This window comes from Calonectris borealis, chromosome 8, assembly GCF_964195595.1.
Source record: "Calonectris borealis chromosome 8, bCalBor7.hap1.2, whole genome shotgun sequence".
Taxonomy (NCBI): Eukaryota; Metazoa; Chordata; class Aves; order Procellariiformes; family Procellariidae; genus Calonectris; species Calonectris borealis.
Window position 1 is genome coordinate 2,841,626 of NC_134319.1, and position 21,210 is coordinate 2,862,835.

General features: G+C 42.7%; 1 protein-coding gene across 1 annotated transcript in view; it reads right to left on the reverse strand.

The window, feature by feature from the left end:
* Positions 1–21,210, reverse strand: part of CACHD1 (cache domain containing 1) — a 112,058-nt gene that overhangs the window by 66,089 nt on the left and 24,759 nt on the right. Inside the window, exon 2 of the mRNA XM_075155598.1 lies at positions 7,577–7,639. Coding sequence (XP_075011699.1) covers positions 7,577–7,639 — 63 coding nt within the window. The remainder of the gene's footprint in view (positions 1–7,576; positions 7,640–21,210) is intronic.

Consider the following 21,210-nt stretch of genomic DNA (forward strand, 5'->3'; position numbering starts at 1 on the left):
CTTTGGCAAGGCTTCCCAAGACTTATTCCAAGGAAGATGTCAAACATGGTGCACAACAAAAACCAGAGGAAAGGGCCACAATTCCTGAAAGGCATTCTGGAAATACATGAAACACAGTATGCAATGCCTTTTATCGTGAGGCTCACAATTAATAGACATAAAATTCAACACTGTGCGAGCATATCACTTTTTGTAGCCAGGGAGATGTCATGCTCAACAGCAAAATCTAGGTTTTTCAGCACGCTGATGTATTTCCTCTCAAAAGAGTTCAAAAGCTCTTTGCCCAGTCCAAAACAAAAAAACCCCAAAAAATCCAACCCAACCTAAGGCACAGCACACCGACATGCCAGCTAGATCTGCACCTGCACCTCGCCGGCCAAGAGGAGAGCGATCACGGCAAGCGCGGAGCTTTCTCTTACCGCTTCTATGAAACCTGAGCGAGCAGAGCAGCACGCGGGGCAGACACGTCAGGACCCTGTTTCTACTAAGAACGTTGCTCAGGAGAACGACGTTTGGTTTCTCCGAGGCTGCCGTGCTGATTTTGCAGCAGTCTGGCGTTGGATCGGTGTGACTGTCAAAGCTGTCGGCCATGGGCACCGACCGCTGACATGTGACACGTTGAGGCAGCGGGACGGCGGCCAAAAGCATCCTTCCTCCCACCACGGGGGAGATGCTTTCTTCTAGTTTGGTGACAGAGAGAGCAAGTGTGTTCAACTGTCTCACAGGTACCGGCGCTGTAAAGCCAGGCGGGCTTTTGATGGCCCGTGTCCTTCACCAGCAGAAGCGTTTCTGCAGCAAGCCTGTCCTTCCAGACTGAGGCATAGCTTACTTTCAGAAAGACATCCCATTTTGGTAAAAAATAAGTAAGTAAAAGAAATCAAGTGATGAGGAGTCCTTTCATTAGCACAACTGCAAAGGAGCTCCTTAAACTCACATGTCATTAATTATTTTTATGACAAATACATTCCCTGAAGACACAGAGAACGTCTTGTGCATAGGTGGTGTCTGACGTGATGCTGGCCTTAGCAAGGCACACGTAGAGAACAAAACAGGGTGGAGATAGCTGTGCCCTGTCCCACAGCTTATTAAAAACCCACAACTAACAGAATACAAATCAACTGGAAAAGAAAAACAAGGAAGAACAAGGAATGGCTACAGCTCTGAATCCCATCACCTGGCAGTTGGTAACAGAGGAAGCAAAAAACCAAAAACCAAACCAAGAGAGGTCTGGCTCTGAAGTAGGCTTAGAAAAAGTGGTGCATTATCTAGCGAGTTTCAGACGGGCTGCGTGGAAGTCCTCCAGAAACCCAGAAGGTGACAGCAGCTCAACAGCGTAAGGATCCAATGAAAGAAACCCATAGCAATAATACCACCTGGGATTTTTATTCGCCTTGGTCTGTCGCTGTCTATGTGCCACAAAGTCAACAGAGTTTGCAAAACAGCTATGGGAGAGCTCTCCCAAATTCAGTGAGCGCCTGTGTCCGATTCAGTTTAGAGGACACAACTTCCATCCTTTACCACGTTTTTCCGAACTAAAGCTAATGTTGTCTATAAACGCTACTTCCGTAATAGTCGTCAGAAAAGAACCCATCACAAGCAAACACATGCATGCCCTTCACTCATACAGTGCTATATATTTAAAAGTATCTCAAAAAATGAAAGTCCTGCCAGGGTGAAAAATCCTCAGCAGCTGTATCCCACTTGTGCAAAATTTCTAATTATTCTAACTCCAATGAATAACACACACTTCACTGAACTTGCCCAAGTATGACAGCAAAATCAATCTATGAAATAATTTTTGGCCACCAGGAGTAGAAGAGTAATGTAAAGCAAAACTCTGAACTGTGGATCTTTCAGTCTGTAGTCAGACAAAGAAAATAAAAAAAATCCCCAAATTCAGATAAAAAGTTCTCTAGCAGATTGACAACAAATATATGTTGGTGTTCTTTGTAGCGAAGTTAAAAAAAAAAAGAAATGGAAGTTTCACTTTAGATTAGGTAACGTATCGTTTGATTTCTGATTTTTTTTTTAACCATTTGATTCTTCTTTTAATATACCATTTCTCAAAAAAATACTTTTGGTAACCCAGTTCTATTAAGAAACGAAATTGCATACCTGTAAAAAACAGTGTTTTGCCTCACAATTCTGTTCCTGAACCTCCCAACCAATCTCCTTCGATTTCTTAGCAGCTCCTAGCAGGTTTATACAAAACTGATTCTCTAGGTTATTATTGCTATTTTTATGGATGATAATTATGCTCTGAATGAGCTAGAAGGAAAAGGAATGACAGTCTTCTAGCTCTAAACACAGGAGTTACATGGAGAGAAGGATACATTAAAAAAGGAAAAACCTAATGACAAAAGGCTTATCTCTCTGCTTCTGCATTTACTTATTCTAAATTAAAATCCTTCCTCTGTCCCTGTCCTTCCCAGCCTTCAAACAGGAGTGAATATTCCCAGGGATATTCCAGCAAGGTGATTTTCAGCTGACATATGCATATTTACAGTTGACCATCTCAACTAATTTAATTACTTCATTTGCTACTGCTTCTTTCCCCAGGATGCATAGACAGACAGAAATAGAAGAAATGACTATGAATTTCTCTCTGCAGAGATGTCGTTGCTGCTGTGCTCCAACGTCTCTGCCAGAGTCCAACGCATCAAGACTTTTCTGCATGAAGCTGGTAAATATGCTCCTGCTCAAGATTGCCTCACCGTCCTCTCTCCTCCTTGGACCCCAGTTTCATATTCTCTATACCACAGAAACCAGCTGTCTGGCAGGACGCTGAACACACGCTGACTTCCTTGAAAATGGCTAATCTAAATTCTCCCCTAATAAAACTAACCCGTTTCCACTTTATTTACATCACTCGTTCACACCACTAAATTTTCATATTGCATGCAAGTTCTCTGATATTGAAATAACTTACAGGAAAGGAATCCAAGTTATTTTTGGCTATCGCCACCCGATTTTTAATAACCTATTCAAAGCAAAAAAGGTTTTATCTCTTACATACAATAGTAATTCTGTAACTGCAGACCTTAAGAGTGTGAGCAGTTTAACATCGAAAGGTAAACCACTCCTTGTGTGGCATGAAGAAAGCCAAGCGTATTAAATAGTTAGGCCTGAAGGCCAACAGCTGTAGCTTTTCACTTTCTCAACAAACTGAAAGTCATTATTTACACACTTTGGTATAAAAAAAACCCACCCCCCACAACAATTCAGTGGTCTGCCAGGAAAAAATCCCAGCTGACATAAAACCGTAATTAATTGCCTTCGGGTATCAGTTGCTAAGAAAATGTTAATGAATGACAAAACCAGGAATGAGCGACAGGGGATTTAATTTGCTTACATTTGTTTGCATTTGCTCAAGACGATCCCGTTCGATGTACTACTCTTACTCATAAAACTCCGGTTATATTGCTTGTGATTCATTAGGGCTAAAAGACCTGGTTATTAATGAAACAGAAGTGCTCAATTATTCTTCTATCCACTTCACTGTTGAGCTTTTAACCACAGTAATTATGCTCCACCGGGGCCTCGTTTTTCTCCTCTGACAGCTCCGAATTCATCACACTACCTACAGTGTTTAGACAGTTATTTATATCTACTTAGGGTGAATACGTACATCTGCGGCTGGGAAACAAGCAGCGTCTTTTCCTAAGTGAAGAATCGATAGTTGAGACTTCAAAGAAGTTTTAATCCAGTTTCTTGGTTTCCCCAAAACACTTTTGGCTTTCAGAAGCCATTTGATACGTATAATCTAGCCCACATGGTCCTTTCGTGGTGTGCAGACCACCCAGAAATACTCGAGAAAAACGTTACCCTAGCGTGACGTCAAAGCCAGCGAACCCTTCTTTTAAGATGTCAGGATGGTTTCAGATTTAAACTTTTAAACTGGGGCGACAATAACCCTTTTGTGGTCCCTTTGCACGCCAAGCACCCACCTGTGCATGCTCAGAGGGAAGCCGAAGCCTCCCGAGGGTGGGCGGTGGGCTCCAGCATCACGCCGAGCGTGGCACGCATCTCCTGTCTGCGCTGCTGAACCATCACCGTTCGTGAACGTCCCACCTTGGCCACCACTTCAACCAACCACCTACCATCACCAACAGCATCATGCCTTTCCAAGCAGCAAATTTCTTCTCTGGGATCGTAATTTGGGCATCCAAATTTTTGGGGCATTTTTTTTTTAATTTATAGTATTTCACCAATACATCAACAAAAAAAATGTATGCCCAAATTAGTAATAGCAACATACATCAGAATTATACAAATTAATAACAGTGATACAAAATGAACTACTCAAATACACAGCCATATGTATCTGGACCTCCAAGGGAAAAAAGGTACCACTTACACGAAGAGAACAGGACGTCATTATACTCAGTTCCATATAAACTCTTCTTAATTACGTGTTCTCCAATTAGAGGTTGTCAAAAAAGAAAAGTAATTTGGGGGGTTCTTGGAAGAGAGGAGATTCAAAAAATAATTCAAGGGTTCTAATACAACATTAACGGCACATCTACTGCCCTCCATGTCATGACATTCATACTGGTGACTGCCTAACAAAAATATAAGAAAAAAAATAGAAATAAAAATATAAAGCAGAACCCAAATAAACCCAGGAGAGAATAAGGATAATTATTAGGGGTATGGAAAGCCTTCTGCACAATTCACTTGAGAAACAAAGTGAGAAAGGTGCCATAACAAAGACAGGCAGTGGAATCAAAAACGGAGGAGGGAATGTTCTCCTGGCTTATTTACCGCTCCCCACATTTTTTTTACTCTTGTATTATAGGTGATGATTTCAACTATGGTGATTGAAAATCAGAAATGTGTTTCTACAGCCAAATTGAATACGTAGGACAGACTCCTACAAAATGATCAAGCTTCAGGAAAAACTTGCATCGAATGTCTTCTAACTAGGAGCTAGGAAAAAACTCCTGTAAAGCGTAACATCTATTACTAGGGTTGAGACACTATTATCTGCAGGGTCAAGCAATCATTAATACCAGAATTAGCGTAATTTACCAGGATTAATGCGTTGCTCTGGTTTCTTGTGTTGTTTCCCACACCCATCTGTTTCTCGCCAAACAAACATCTAACACAGACACAAGCAGTACCAAAGGTGAACTTTGTTGTTTTTTTTTCTAAACATAAACCTTGCCTTTTTTATGATAGCACTCACAGGAGATTCGTCTTAAAATTTCTATGACATCGATCTAACAGTCTGATTTAAATACAAGATCACTAATCACAGGCTTTTATATTTATCAGAGTTATCTGTTAATATAGTTACACACTTCAACCTAATGCCCGTAAGGAACAAAGCTTCTACACTAAAGACTGTGTCAAATCCATTCTCCGCCCAGCCTGCATTTGTGATTGGGATTGCCCTGACCTGAAAGATGTTCAACAGCGCCAGTCCCAATACCGACCCCTGGGGAACGCACTCATCACTGGTCCCCACTTGGACATTGAGCCGTTGACCGCAACTCTTTTGAGTGCGACCATCCAGCCAATTCCTTACCCATCGAGAGGTCCATCCGTCAAATCCATGTCTCTCCAATTTAGAGTCAAGGATGTCATGTGGGACAGTGTCAAATGCTTTGCACAAGACCAGGTAGATGACGTCAGTTGCTCTTCCCTTATCCACCAACGCTGTAACCCTGTCGTTGAAGGCTATCAAATTTGTCAGGCACCATTTGCCCTTAGTGAAGCCATGTTGGCTGTCTCCAGTCACCTCCTTATTTTCCATGTGCCTTAGCATAGTTTCCAGGAGGATCTGTTCCATGATCTTGCTGGGCACAGAGGGGAGACTGACTGCTCTGTAGTTCCCTGAGTCTGTCTTTTTTCCCTTTTTAAAAACAGGGTTTAAAAACAGATGTTTCCCCTTTTCCAGTCAGTGGGAACTTCACCGAACTGCCATGACTTCTCAAATATGATGGATAGTGGCTTAGCAACTTCATCCGCCAGTTCCCTCAGGACCCGTGGCTGCATCTCATCAGATCTCATGAACTTGTGCACCTTCAGGTTCCTTAGATGGTCTCGAACCCAATCTTCTCCTACAGTTCCTCATTCTCCCAATCCCTGCCTTTGCCTTCTGCAACTTGGGTGGTGCGGCTTGAGCACTTGCCAGTGAAGACTGAGGCAAAAAAGTCTCCATATCCCAGGTAACCAGGTCTCCCGTTTCCTTCCAGAGAGGGCGCACGTTTTCCCTAGTCTTCCTTTTATCACCGACGTACCTATATTTTCCTGAACTATTCCATTTACCGCAAATTAATTTAGTTCCTACATTGACCAGAATCCCATCAAAAGCCACTATATTTCTTCTGAAACAGAAGAGGAGCTGAGCCCTGCTCTCCAAAGCAAACTCTCCCAAAGTTTAAATACAGTGTGCAGGGATTCAAAATCCCACTTGATCCAGCTCTGCTTTGACTTTTGTCTTGGGGGGGGGGGAAATGTCTGGGAATTTTACTATTTACAGTGAATACAACTTAAGAGTGTTGATTTGTTTATATTACATGACCAGTTTTAATGCACACGAGCATGCAATGTACTGATATGCTCTTGGAACCCAGCAACAGCAGCTCATGTGCAAATGAGGCTACCTGCGTGGCTGGAGAGCAATTCCCTTCTCCCCAGGGAGAGCTCCTCTGAGGCACTTTTGCTTTTATTGAACATTAAAATTGGTTTGATACAGGTCTAGGAAGGTCAGGTTACTTGCTGAAGGTTGTGCATCTGAGCCCCTGCTTAAACTGGAAGGAAAAGCCGGTTCTTTGTTCAGGCGCCCAGGCTGCCCACGCAGGGCAGCGGCTGCCTCTTCTACCAAAACTCATCACGTTTAGCATGGAGGTGCGGTTGTGAGCGTACAGAATTGGTTCCTTAATTTCTTAATGAAGAAAAGGAGATCTATTTGATCGGGTTTAATATTGATCCAAAATTAATTTTCCAAATGTATGCATGTATTAAAATGCAAACTGCCCATGTGTTGAGATATATTATCTCAATGTTAAATTGAAGAGTTAAACGTTCAAATGTGTTCCCGTAAGAAAAACCCACACAAAATTACAAAAAACCTCAACCACAACTGTTATGCATAAGGCTGGAGCTGTCCCATATTTACACAAAGCAATTGATACCATTTCCACATTCACAGATAGTATTAGTGTTTCTGCCTTGAATTAAAACAATTTTAAAAGAGACACTTCCAACATGAAAACCAGTCAATTAACGTGCGATACTTTTAGAAGAGACACTTCCAACATGAAAACTAGTCAATTAACGTGAGACTACACGAGGGCCCCAGCTCTGCCTCTGCTCTTTTGTTTCTAAGGGAAGCACCCACACAAAGCAGATGGAAAGCCTTTTCATGGCACTGCAAAACTCTCAAAAACATAATCAGCCCATATAACAATAAATGGAATAGAATATAAATGGAGCTGGGTTATCTGATGTGATGGACACTAGGAAAGTGGCCACAATAAATCCAGACAAACTGTAATGTCTAAGTTGCCTCTGCCTTTGTAATGCTGCCAGCGGGCAGCAGGAGGTGGGAAGGGGCTTTCGGACTCACCTGTTGAACTTCACTTTCTCCATTCGATATTTTCTCTGTGTACACGAAGGAGTTGAATATCCTCTGCAAGAAAAATCAGAAAGGATGCGTAAGAGACCTTTTGTCATAAATATCACATTAAAGCAGCTCCAAAAGGCACACGGGTGAGGGAATCTGTGTCAGAAAAGGGCCGTTTCGCCTGGGGAGTCTATTGCCAGGCTTACCCAAGGGGAATCACGTCTCCATAGACCTGCTTCTGGACCTGCGTGAAGAGCCTGGTTTTGGTTTTGAAGGCAAACACGTAACAGTTTTTTTCAAAACATCTGTTAATTTACCAAACTGACACAAGGTGCTAAAAAAAAAAATCTTGCACTTGAAAGCTATTGCCCATGCAAATCATGGCTGTTCTCTAGCGCTAAACATTTAACCCAACATAATTATTTTTGAAAGTACTTGTTTCCAACTAACACACAAGAGGCTGTGAGCTGAATTCAGACATATTTGGTATCTGGAAAAGAGAAAAATGAGACCCACGTTTGAACACAACCCAGTCGGGCTCACTAATGGCAAAAAACAGGACGTATCAGAAGACGGTGAGAGAGCTGTGTCCTCCCCTGGGAAAGCTTCCCGTCTGCTCCCGGAGGGACACGAGTCCCTCCATCCGCTGTGCCTCCGCAGGCGAAAGCTGCATTGCCATTTACTTACAGTAGTTAGATGGAGGAAAAAACACTCAACACCTTGTTAATACTCTGCTTCCAGATTGAAAAATAAGGTTGGAAGGATTTTGGGTTACACCGATGGCATTCCTGAAAAGTTTGCCTGATACACCTAAATTTCTTTTTCAAGATTTCTCATTTCCAAGGGCAGCTTTCCCCTTAGGGACGCAGTGGGGCCGTCCCCGCTGGAAAACCTACAAGTGTCCCTAAAATACTCCTTTGCTATCTGTCTTAATAGCAATATGCGGTGGCTGCATAACACAACGGAGGTTTGAGAGAACAGTATCATGCAAAGCAAGAATAGTGCTGATTCTTCATTAGCAATAAACATAAGAGCAATACATTGAGGTTATTTAGGTCGTTATACATTGGAAAACAGAAAAAAAAATGCCCACCACTTTATGAAGGATCTTCTAACTTTCTCCTGTCCTCCTGCTCAGGTGCATGCCAATCCCTGCAAGCTTGGGGGTAACCAAAGGGCAGGGAGGGTTTGCAGGTTTCTTAAGAAAATAAGTAGCCAGTTCCCAACCGAATATCAAACATCCTCTACAAAAGCAAGATATCCAACACAGAAGCTGAAATAATTTTCCAAGCAGATCCTTATTAAAATGCTGACACTCCCCTGCAAACGTGGGTGTTTGCAACCAGAAATACACTATGCACTTTTTTTTTGCAGCCCAAACCCGAGAGATGCTGTTAGTGCCTGCCATGGAAAGAACTGCTTGGGGAGCCTGTCTGAGTCGGAAGGGAGCTGTGCTGGCTGCTCCATGGGAGCGGGTGGTCCAAGAGGGCATTTTAACATTGCACCCTATGCGACATTTACTGCAGCTTCTGCGCATCATGTAGGGAAGAGAGTGAACTACTGGGAAATACATCTTACGACTTCAAATATACCAAAAATCGATGATATAAGCAGAAAGAACATGGAGGGTGAACTCCTTCCCAGACTGTGGAGGAGGCATAAAAAATAAAAAAAACCCAAACCGTCAACGGGATTTTTCAGCCTCAAGGGGAGCTGGGATTTCACTGACAGAGTGGATTCCATGTCTATCAGTGTTAAGTCAAACACATGACAGTACATCAGCAAGAACAACTGTAGGCACGGCCACATCTGGTGAAGGACAGTGATTCATAAAGACGCTGTTGAGTCCCTCCCTTGACGTGACACTTGTGAAACTACTAAGACTCATGTTTACAGCAACACAAGAAGCCAGAGTCAGCTCTCCAAATTATTAGCAATAACAACTGCAATTACTAAAGAAGTCTAAATTTCATCCAAATCCAGTGTAATCATTGGTCCAGGACTCCCAAGAGTTTTCTTGATGCAGGTTTAGCTTATTTCCTCCTAGTAAGGCTATATCCAGCTATAACTGGCCAAACCAGCCTGGAAAACCCTGTGGTGTGCTCTGCGCCACTTAAGATCATCACTTTCCCTTATCCCTCTCCCTCCTGAGGACGTCAGGAATTTCAGAAATTTGAACTCTTAATTCTAAAGAAGCATTTGGAAGGGCAGCAATAAATCTCCTCAGTTTACAAGTCTCAGAGAGCCAAGAAGGGGGGGGAAACAAAAAAAAAAAAAAAAGGCATCTACTCTTAAAAGCCGCCCGTACATTGAGACTTCCTCTTCTTCCAGACCTTTGTTTAAAGTTCTGCTTGGGTACTTTAACTACAAACATGTTGGCTTTTTTATTTTTTTTTCCCCCTCATGAGATGAAAAGATAATTTAAACATCAGAAGAAAATACATTAAAGCATGTCATTTTGATGCAAAATGTTTTAAATGAATTGAATTTTTCTCTCCACGCAGCATTTAGTCTCCAGACATCAAAAGGAGCAAGAAGGAAATAGACTGTCAGCTACCGAGAATGGAGCTTTCTGTCCTTAACACAAAGCTGACCTCCTCCTCCACCCCTTTAACACGCAGCCGTGTTTATGAACTTTCAAAATAATGCCAGAGAACATTATACATGGTTATATAAGAGTCACAGTGCCAGCAGGAATTTATTTGGCCACTGGGCTAGGGTTTTTAACCCATTTTTGCTTGATTTATAACTTAACCAAGTTCTTGAAAACGTTATGGTGCCTTCTACTTTTTTTAATTAAAAGCTCTGTGCATGTCAGAGAGGGGGTAGAGGAGCCTGTTAGTAAAACTGCCATCACAGACAGTGAGCCTAAACCAACAATAAAAACTGAATAAGGATTGAGAAACCACCCAGGAAAACGCGAGCCGTCGCACACCAAGCTCCCCGAGGCTACGTGTTAACTGCTCGGCCCCTACCTCGGTACGGTCCCGTTACTCGGGGTATCTGCTCCCTATTCAAGGACTCCTATGCAGAATTTCTCCCCAAGCCAAAAACATCTCCCTGTTGTATTTAAGCTAATTTCACTAACTTAACAAGTGACCTAACTTTAAGTAGAAAAACAGAGCTAAGTGGCAACCTCCAAATGAAGTTAAGGGAACTTCACAGACCCGAGAGTAAGTCAGCTCTACAAACTTACAAAAATAGTCTAAATATTTAGGAGAACTTGCCCATCGTAGTTTACACAGCGCATTAGCATCTGTACCTTATTCTTCCCACCCCTCATTGTTTAATTGAATCTGCTTAGCAGATGGCAGCAGGCTAAGTTCACTGCAACAGGAACAATTACACATGTGTTTAATGAGATGCTCGCCCGGGATTATTTGCCATAACCCATCACCACTCGCTCTTGCAATGCACGAAGGCTGCAACCGCTGCGCTGGTTCGGCCTCCAGTCTTCCCCCCGCCGAGCGGGTGCTCCGCCAGACACAGAGCTATCTCCATCCCCGCCACCGCTCCCAACGCCCCCTCATCACACACCGCCTCACGCCCTCAAACAGCATTTTATTTTATTTTTCTCCATTTGCCCCCCTCTTTTTGCTATCATCAGCTCTTTTAAGCTTATTATCATCTTTATAGATATTCAGGTTCTTGCTGATATCTTGACTGATCTCTTGACATCGGTCAACTACATGAAAAAGATCCATCTCCATCCAATTCTCAAATTCCTTTAAACCCGACATCTTTAAAAGACAACAGCTTTGCTCTTGCGGCACACGGCAGAGGGCAAAACTTCACGCTCTATGTTATCTGCCACTTATCTTAGGTGCTGGGCTGAGAACAGCTGCTTCACAGTCGTGCCCCAACCCCGCACGTGCCGTAACGCACCCGCACACCGTGCTTCAACTACTCCAACCGCTTGGTTTCATCAAGCGGATTTCCACAAAGGTTTTTGACTTTAAAAAAATAAAATGAAAACAAAAGCAACTTTTCTTTTCCAACGCTGAATTAAATTTCAAGATTTGGTTTAGAAAACAGCCATTTTGTGCTGCCACGGCTTACCCAGCACGGCAAGCAAATTCATTCACTTCAGCTATTTCTGCCACAAAGCATCAGTTTTCAAACAACATTCAGAAGTAAACAAAACGGAAAACTTTTTCAAAACTTGTGAGTTTTGAAGCATCTGCATTTTCCATACTTTTTTCCAAAAGCAAACTTCAGAAATGACATTAATTCCAGATTTAGCCAGGTCTAAATTAGAATGTCAGTGAAAGTGTAATTTTCTTTTCAAATTACTCAAACGTTGGAGATGCTCAGACAAACAACGCTTTGGCTGGCTGGCTGTATCCATCACCTGCTGCTTTATACTCACATTTAACCTCCGTGGGGCAGGCGGGGGCTGAGCACAAAGCCCTGCTCCATCTCCGGGGCCCCTGCGCCTCCGGCAACACCTGAACCCTGCAGCACGATGCTCGGCACATCACTCCTGTTCTTAATGCTCCCCTTCCCTTATCGAACACGGCACTCGCATTTAGCTACACAAACAGAAGCCTAGAAAGAGAAAATCATGGTATCTGCAGGGACCACTGCAGGATTTCTGGCGATCCCTGACAGCTCTGAGACACGCAGGCTTCAGGAGAGCCGAGCAATGTGTCCCTATGAGCCTGCAGAGGATGACCACGGCCTGGATGGAGTCCTGAGAAAGCTGGGGTTTGTTTTACAAATACACATTAGAGACTCTTGCTTTCCTAAGCTCCTCAGTTACCTGTCTGGGTCAAAGCGCTTGCAACTTCCTAGAAAATATTCTTCTTGGTATCTAGATATATCCCTTAATGACTTCAACTGCAACCAAGTGCTTCTCGGTGCCACCAGCCTGCCTCACTTTTAGCTTTGAACAACAGGACTAATACTTGATAAGTGAGATAAATCGGGAAGTGGTGAGAGGATCCAAGGGCAGGGGTCCTGGGGGCTGGGGCAGGGAAGATTTGGGCCACTGCCGTCTAATGCCTCCCCCAGGTGGGGTCTGACAGCGACGAATGGGCACAGCACCCAAACCCCCATCTCCGGGAAGGATGGAGTCAGGCTTCCCACCAAGCCAGAGATAAGGGGTAGCTCGGGTTTAGCTTCGTGGTGTGCCAAAACAAGGCTTAGGAGACTCTTATTCATAACTTGAAGCTGAAGACAACTCAGTTTTAAATCTGGGAGATGACTCTAAACCAAGCTTAGCCTAAAAAGTAAGATATTAACTGACTTGTTCGCTCAGTTCCTTTAAAATAGATTAAAATAAACTCAGCAGCAATGCACTGCAGTGAGAAAATAACTTCAAAAGCCCCCAGTTTGACTGTCAGCACTGCATCAAAATAAACAAAAAAAGCCACCCCCCCAAACTTCCAAGGTCCCCAACCAAATACAAGCGCCAACTGCTCCACAGAGCAGTCAACCATTTGCACATCACTTTATTTGCTAGACGAGATACAAATCCATCTCTCTACTGACAAAAATAACATTTTTAGAGACAAAGAGAATCAGGAAAAACAAATACAGGATTAGTAAAATATCCACTGACCTGTAAATATATTGGAGCTGGTTTAGCATCTATACTGCAAGACTTTAAAAAGAAAAAAACCCACAACCTTCAGCAGATTTAGGACGTAGACTGCTGTTACCTGTCGTACTTGGGTAATGACAGGATGAAAAAACTCAACAACATTAAAAAAAGCATACAAAACAGCAGTAACAAAATGTACATGTGTCAAATATACACAGTATTGGCTCAGCAGGGCTGCAATACTTTTTAAACTTCAAGCAGCAACTAACCACGGGCTGTTTCTTATTTTAAAGGTTAATGTTTTAAAAAGTGGTGAGCAAACAAATATATAACAAATCCCTTTTTTGATGAAACTCGCGGAGTGAGATTGTTTTGAGGGAAACCTGGGGCTTCTGTCTGGAGTTTATTTTTGCAGTGTCTGAAGCCATATCACGTTATGTTTTGTTACCATTTTCTAAAACCGAGAAACATTAAATAGTGGGTTCCCATGAGATCAAGGACATGCTTCGTGTTTTTCTCTAAGAATGTACAATATACATATAAGAGACGAAAGTAAATTGGAGGAAAACATAGCAAAAGGCAAACCCGCTCAGTTGAGAGCAACGATGGCAGCAGCCCAGCATTACAGACCCTGCTCAGCCCAGGGGCAGACGCGGCAGCTCCACGACTAAAAGGAACATCCCAACATCACGCTGCAAATGCCTGTCTCTTTCCGTGGGTTTCAGAAAAGAACAAGTTTTCAGGAAGGATTTAACTAATTTATGCTTTTTTCATTACGTTATTTGTCAAGCAGCAACGGGTATCTTTATCAGACGGGCAGGCAAAGAGAAAGGCGATGCGGAGCTCACAAGCTGAGCTCAGGTCGGTGCTCTGGCGGGGGCCAGCTCAGGCAGCCTCTCCTCGGAGAGCAGGCACCACGAGCAGCATCCTCAATTAAAAAGCGAGGAAATGCAAAGACTCATAGTGCTTGTGATTCTGCTGTCCCGGCCCCGTTCATCTCCTACCATTGACATTTTTCTCGGAGAAGCTCCGAATGTCACTGATGGGCAAAGTTGGTCTGTGCTCAAATATCTATGTTGCTGGAGTGTTGTTAAACCACATCATCTCTTGAAAGGCTCCTTTGGCAGCTTCATTTAAATGATTTTGCTTATTTTACATATAAAATTTACACAAGACTACTTGGAATGAAGAGGAATTTGTGGAAAAAAAATCAATTGCGAGAAAAAGCCGAGACTATCAGACATAGCTTTTCCATAAGCAAAGTGAACGCAGAACCTCCTGGCACTCAACACGCAAGTCTGCGTGTGTTTGTAGACGCGTACCTCCGCGTGCTCATACACGCACCTTCACGGGTGCATACGTTCCCCAAAGGTTTTGAGCAGGAAAACATCATCTCTCTTCCCAATTTTTATCTTAATTAAGACTGCTTACCAATTCACTATTTACGAATCAAGCTACCGTTATCTCCTGCCACGTGGTGAGTTGGCCCATCGCATCTCTGCTCCCCACTCTGGAGCAAAACGTTTTGGGCAACACAGAGGACAGCAGACGAACTGGTATTCAGGTTTGATCTTAATTTTGACGGTAGAGAGCATCACAGTTAGCATCTATAATTAACCTGCTATCATTAGCCTGTGGGAAGTAAAAGCCTTTGGGATCGTTTAAGAGTCATATTCAGAAGGGGAGATGGTAAGTAGGTACGACGTTGCTTGAAAAGAGTCAAAGTAGAGCACAATTCTTAGAAATGTTTCCTTGGAAAACTTCAGGCATTTGCAAGGACAGAAAGCTATGGAAAACTGAGTAACTGCCAAAAATGCAATCAAGAACCGGCAGATTTTTTTGTCGTCTTTTTCAAGGGACCAGAGAAGAGGGAGGAAAAAAGAGTGAGAGGGGAAAATACCCTAAGAAAATTAGTTCCACATGTTAAAAAGATTATTCATTTAGCCAATGTAACTTGACTAAGGTTATACTCATGACAATGTATATGGCAGTATTTCAGAAAAAGGAAAGTCATGCTACCCAATCTTAAAATATAAAGCAGATGGTCTTCTCACTGGAAGAGAAGACCATAGGATTGGATTTTTTCTCCCTACACTTATTCTGCATTCCAGCCTGTAGGATGTGAAAATTAAAATATTTATATGGGTCTTTTCAGATTGAGAACTTCTTGATTACTGGACATTTTTCAACTCACTGCATTTTGTTGGTCCTCTTCCCTTTAAAGAGAACATACCTTTGAGCATTTATCAGGAGCAAAATTGACCTGAAACTTCATTCTACTGGGAGAACTCTGGGTTTCATTTTTCTGGTTTGTTTTTAAGCTTACGCCAAAATTACTAACTGAAAATGGGGAAACATTTATGCAGCAAACCAATACATGTAAATAGATGCAATCCTATAGCCAAAAGAGCTTGATATCATTTTAGTATAATTACTGTCCTTGTCCAATTTGGTCATGAATTCAATATACAGCAAGTATGCAGAAGAAACATGGTTCAATTTATGTAACATTCAGCTAGGACTGTGTAATTTTACAGCAAAGTAAAAAAAAAAACAAAAAACAAAGGGACATACACACTGAGAGCACGTGATTTTGTTTCCTGATCTGTTTAACACAATCAAGGCAGAAGCTGTTAGGTTTTGTTTGGAGAAACGCTGTAGCACAGGAACACTAAGGCTGGAGTGAGGTATTAAAAATATCTACTTGAATCAGAAAAAAATCCAAGAACGACAAGCTTAAACATAGGAATTTATAGATCATAAATCACGACACTAAACTTCTGTGCATAAAATGAATGGGCTGATGCTAACATAATTACAGAACTGTTTTCTTTAAATGTCCAAGAGTATCATTTTTCAGGATCTCTCAGCAGGAACCATCAACATACACACGATAAATATCATGATAACAGCCTTCCCCTGCAACCGCTGCTGCAGCGCTTCTTAACAGTAACTGTCTAATAGTGCCTGCACTCCGAAAGACACAAAAGTTTAAAACTTTAACGCACACTGCAGTCTGTTCTCAGCTGTTTCCACGCAAGGCACCAACACTTTTTTCCAAGAGAAAAACAATAGTTGAGTAACAATCTGAAAGAGACTGTCTGTACGTTAAGTACCTTGTGTATGAGTCAGTGTATGTAATAAAAAGTACAAGAGTACTCTCATATGATAATAATATTTGTATTAATAAGTAGAAGAGTTTTAAGGTCACCAGTTTACATACCTCATTTGCATTGTTTTTCTTTGATATAATCCACACCCTTCCTTTTTCGAGCGGAAGGGAGTGGGAACAATTCTTTGCACTCCTAAATTCTCAACTACATTTTAAAAGAAGTTAAAAAATTAACTCAAGAAGATAAACACTTCGCATCAATTATCTTAATCATTCTCTCCAACCTGGATGCAAAGTTATTTTCAAGTAACTGTTACATTTCAGATTGACCCAGGGCTTAAAACTGACTTACGCGTGACCCCCTCCTGCTGCCCACGCAGAGGTGCGTTCAGGCGCACCAACTCTCGGGTGCAAGACCTCACCGAACCCAACGAAGCGCTCCGAGACCTGCACAGCCGGCGAAGCAGCGATGCCTGCAGGGGGGGGATACCTCCGGCTGCTGAGCTGCGCGGGTTAACTCATTTCCCCATTTTCACACGGCTGGTTTTGGCACGCTGGCTCATAGAGGTGCTGTGGCTAGAAAACTGAGCTCTTGACAGAGATTTGCAGGACGGCACATATATTAAAAAATCTTCCAGTTTAACGTCAGAATATTTTATGGGTTAGAAAGAAATAACTGCTGCACGTACTGGGGCTATATCCCACATGCAGACGTAGCCTCCCAAAACATTCTCAAACCAAACCTGGTTTATGCAGCGGCCGTGGGAGCCAAAGGAGCACAGACGGGGAAAGGATCCGCGTTTGCCTAGAACGGTAAGTGGAAACGACATCCAGGGCAGCGGCAGCCACAGCAGGAACCGGCTCTCGTAGCAGCACGCGTTACACGTGCAAAGCTCTCCCTATGCCTGCACACTCGCCTGCCGGGGAACGCCGTGTGCTCCTGGAAGAGCTGCCCAGGGGCTTGTGGAGTCCCATCTCCGAGGCACCCAAACCCAACGGGACAGGTGCCCCAGCCCCAGGGCACGAGGACCGCAGGAGGTCACGTCCCACCTCAGTCACTCTCTGATTCTCTGAGGACACGGTGGCAGTCCTAGAGCTGTGACCCCCACGCTAAAACCGTGGGTCAATCACCAGATTTTTACAAAAGCAGAGAAGAGTTGGTTTAATTTGCATTCTTTCTGACCTTGAAATTTGAAATCCCCTGGTACTCTGGGTGGGCTTTAGGAAACAACATTTCACTATACCTAGCTGCTAATGAAAAGAGAATTACCCATCAACCAGCACTGGAAATAGGATGTTTCTCCTCTTGCTTCCAAAATGGGTGGAATTAACTCAGGGAGCAAGCACACTACAATGGGCTAAATTATCTGACAGCTTCTCCCCGTTATGTTTTGTGAGCCAGACAACCACCTGACACTATCAACAAGACTAAACAGATCTACAACAGAAGTAAATGCTTTATCCTGGACCCCAAAAAATAACGTACAGATGCAAAGGAGCTAATAATTGCTAGGTCAGTAAAGCAAAGAAGATGATCTCTAGAAGAAACTGCTAAACCACTTTTCCAGGTGAATCGCTAGCGCTCACCCAAGGTTGGCGATAATCCCCACGCTCTGCAGGACAACGGCCAGAGGCGCAGAGCTGGCCCACAGCACCCAGCAACCCACCTTCAGCTGGCTCCTGCTGAACGGAGGTCAGTTAGTCCCCGGACTATTCCTCCCTCGTTCTTTCATAGAGCTGTGGTCCAGCATGAGTCACCCCTTCGTGAAACAAAACCTCCCGGGAACGCTCAATGGGAACTGGCCGATTAACCGTTCTTCCTCGTGTTTAACTTGTTATCTCAGGACACAGAAGGAGGTAGAGCAACCCGCAGAAAACAAATGTAATCTTCTGGAAGGAGCAGAGCCTTAGATGTTATCGGTTATCAAAAAAAAATTAACGATTGAGACTAAGGAGAGGCTCATGAATTGAATTCCTACAGCACTTCAAAGCAATTTGCGCATGAATGCAAGCATTTATTCTTCTAATTAAAAAAGAAAAAAAGCAAGCAAAATAGCAAGACATCATTTACATGAAAGAGGGGGGAGGAAAAAGAAAAAACACCCCACACAAACAAAAAACCAACCAAAACTCAAACAAAACCTCCAGTGTTAATCAGGAGCAGAGTAGACTCCAACCCAGAAAAGGGAGAGAAAGCTCCAGATTTAATGAGGAAAGGCGCTGAAGAAGAGCAAAACTCGCCTCAGCGTTTTCTGCAGCACTCCTGCCAAGCCATCCCGCGAGAATTTCTACATCCAGCCCTCGGGAGCAAAAAATTATCAGATGTTTTGCAAAGAGTCGTCCTTTATCTTGCACCCTCATTGTTTTACAAACCGAAGAGGCTGCAAGCCAAGGGTGGGGCTGCAGGGTCCTCGACCGCGGATCCGAGAAGATGGGACAGTTCCACCGAGGCATCTGCTGAGAGGGGAGAGGGCTCGGGCCAGAGGGACCTGCCGCAGACCCAGGTGTGCCTGGCACCAAGCAGAAGAGCTGTTTCATATTTCGCTTTTTAGTGGTCTCACTTTGTTTTTACAAAGAAAGTCATCCTAATAAAAAAAGGAGAGAGATGGCTCTCTGGCATATCTCCCTTTTCCGTGTCTATACCGGGTCTCCCCCATACAGACAACCTACATATCACCTATGTGTCCATTTCTCCATACGAAGAACACGAGACAGTTCAAGTTCGCTTAAACATTAGCAGCGTTCAGGCAGGGGCTATTCAGGTACGCGCAATTATTCCAGTTAAATAGAGTCCATGATTTGACATTTAAGTACAAATTTTTGTAGATACTGTATTGGTCTCCAAGACTCCCTGACAAATGTTGTCATTATTCAGGGAGTCATTTAACCAGGGCTTCAAAACATAAAAACAACCTCAGCTCTGCTTGTTTCTCTTGCCACAACAGCAACTTTAGCATAAATCATACTTAAAGAAAAGACGACTAAGTAGCATAAAAGGCTTATGAAAAAATCAGAACACAAAACAGAATTTCTAATCTGCTGCTCTAATTATTTGAATATTGGCAAACTAGTATTTATATCTTAAATAAATATAATAAATACACACCATGAAAACAAGTGTCATTCGCTATTGTTGCATGAACAGCCTACAGTATCGCCTAACTAAAAATAATGATTTCAGCCTTCTAAAAATTAGCTTTGCTGAAATTATTATATTTATCTTTCAAACACTAAGTAGCAAGAAATTAGACTGAACCTCAATTTAAAAATCAAAGTATGCACTCTTCTGATGAGCTGCTGATTAACAATACTGAGATGAGCAACATCTGAATGATTTCTGTGTTTGAAAATGGATGCTACAAATCAGCAGTTGAAATTTGTAAGAATACCCCCCCAAAAATCTTCAAAGGCATTTCACCTGTCTGAAGACAACACCTCAGATTACAGTGCAGGATTTTTTTTAGTTTCCACATAGGCACCTTTTCCTTAGTCAGTGGAATATCTTTTTGCGGCTATTCCAACGTATGGGATACTCTTCGCCATGTGGTCAGATTCCCGTGGTTTCACATTAAAGCCATACGTCCTCAGAGTCACTGCAGGAGGAGTTTTCTGCTGGGGCTGTCCCAGATCTCCCACTGTTCACCCTGGAGTTTTCAAGAGAGAAAAGCGCTACTTCCAGCTCCAGCAGACCTGCGCCACTATGAGCTTCTGTAACCTGCTGTTTTTAAGAAGCCCTTGCAACATATACTCACTGTAGGATAATGAAGATGGATCATTTGATGAGAGCACCAAATACATGCACGCATAATATTGAACAAAAATATTATATAGGTATTGAGGGTAAATCAAATATTTATTTCTCAGTGTGATTCCTTTTCACTCACTGAAAAGGGATATAATTATTTTAAAAGAAGATGTATAAAGACTAATTCATCTCATTTATACTTGAGTTTGCAGTTTGCTGTAGATTGAGTAGCATCACCTGTCCTCCATTTCCTGAATTCCTCCCCTAATCTTAAAGGTATGATAATACTCAATAACTGTGCTCCTTTGGCCCTTTGAAAATACTCTTATTTGTTTCTAAAGCTCACTTTCTCTGTGAAAACGCTGAGAAAAGAAGGAAGGGGTTTGTGGGGTTTTTTTTGTTTTCTTTAAGAGATTACCAAAAGAGAAGAAAGCATGTTCTTTTTCTAAGAAAACCTGGAATCCTTTAACTGAATATTGATCCGCTTCTGCAGATTATTAAAAAACAAACATGACAACAGAGGATTTAATGAGTTTAATGTGACCCAGCCAGGTGTCAGCACAGCGGTGTAACACAACCCAGGGGGACAGAAGAGCCAAAGCAGCTCCAGAAGATGCTGCAGAGGCGGCTCTCCCATGCCCTCCCACCACCACCGCTCTGCAGACAAGTATCCTTAATGTTAAGACTTAATCATATGTCAAAACAGGGAAATAAACCATCCGCTATCCAAAGGGACTCTGCTCAATAACCTGCTGCACGGAGTTACCTTCTGTAACTCACTGGTTTTGGCTGGAATGGATGGAAAAAAGATGGAAAAGCACAAGGTTGAAGGGCCAAAACTGTAAAAGTACCTTCACATGCAGATCACTAATGATACACAAAGGATCGTTACCGTACCTAGTCATGAAATAACGAGTTCCTGATCATCCTCATCTGACATATCCTTTTACACTCCCCGAGATGCAGGAGAACATACACCCCATCAACCACTTTAACCTAGCTATCCTCAACTGCCAAGACTGTACAGTCACTCCACGCTAGTTAAGGTAGAAGTTTACTTCTGGTTGTTTAGAAAAAGTTCAAGTTTTTAAGGGACTGTAGCAGTATGCCATCTTGTCATACGATTATCACCCGAGCCTCCAAGTCTGTCTGGAAAAACTGCGCATTTCTCAACAGACTGGACTTTTAATGTGGCCAATGTTATTACTGAAAAATATAGGAAAACATGCAAGAAA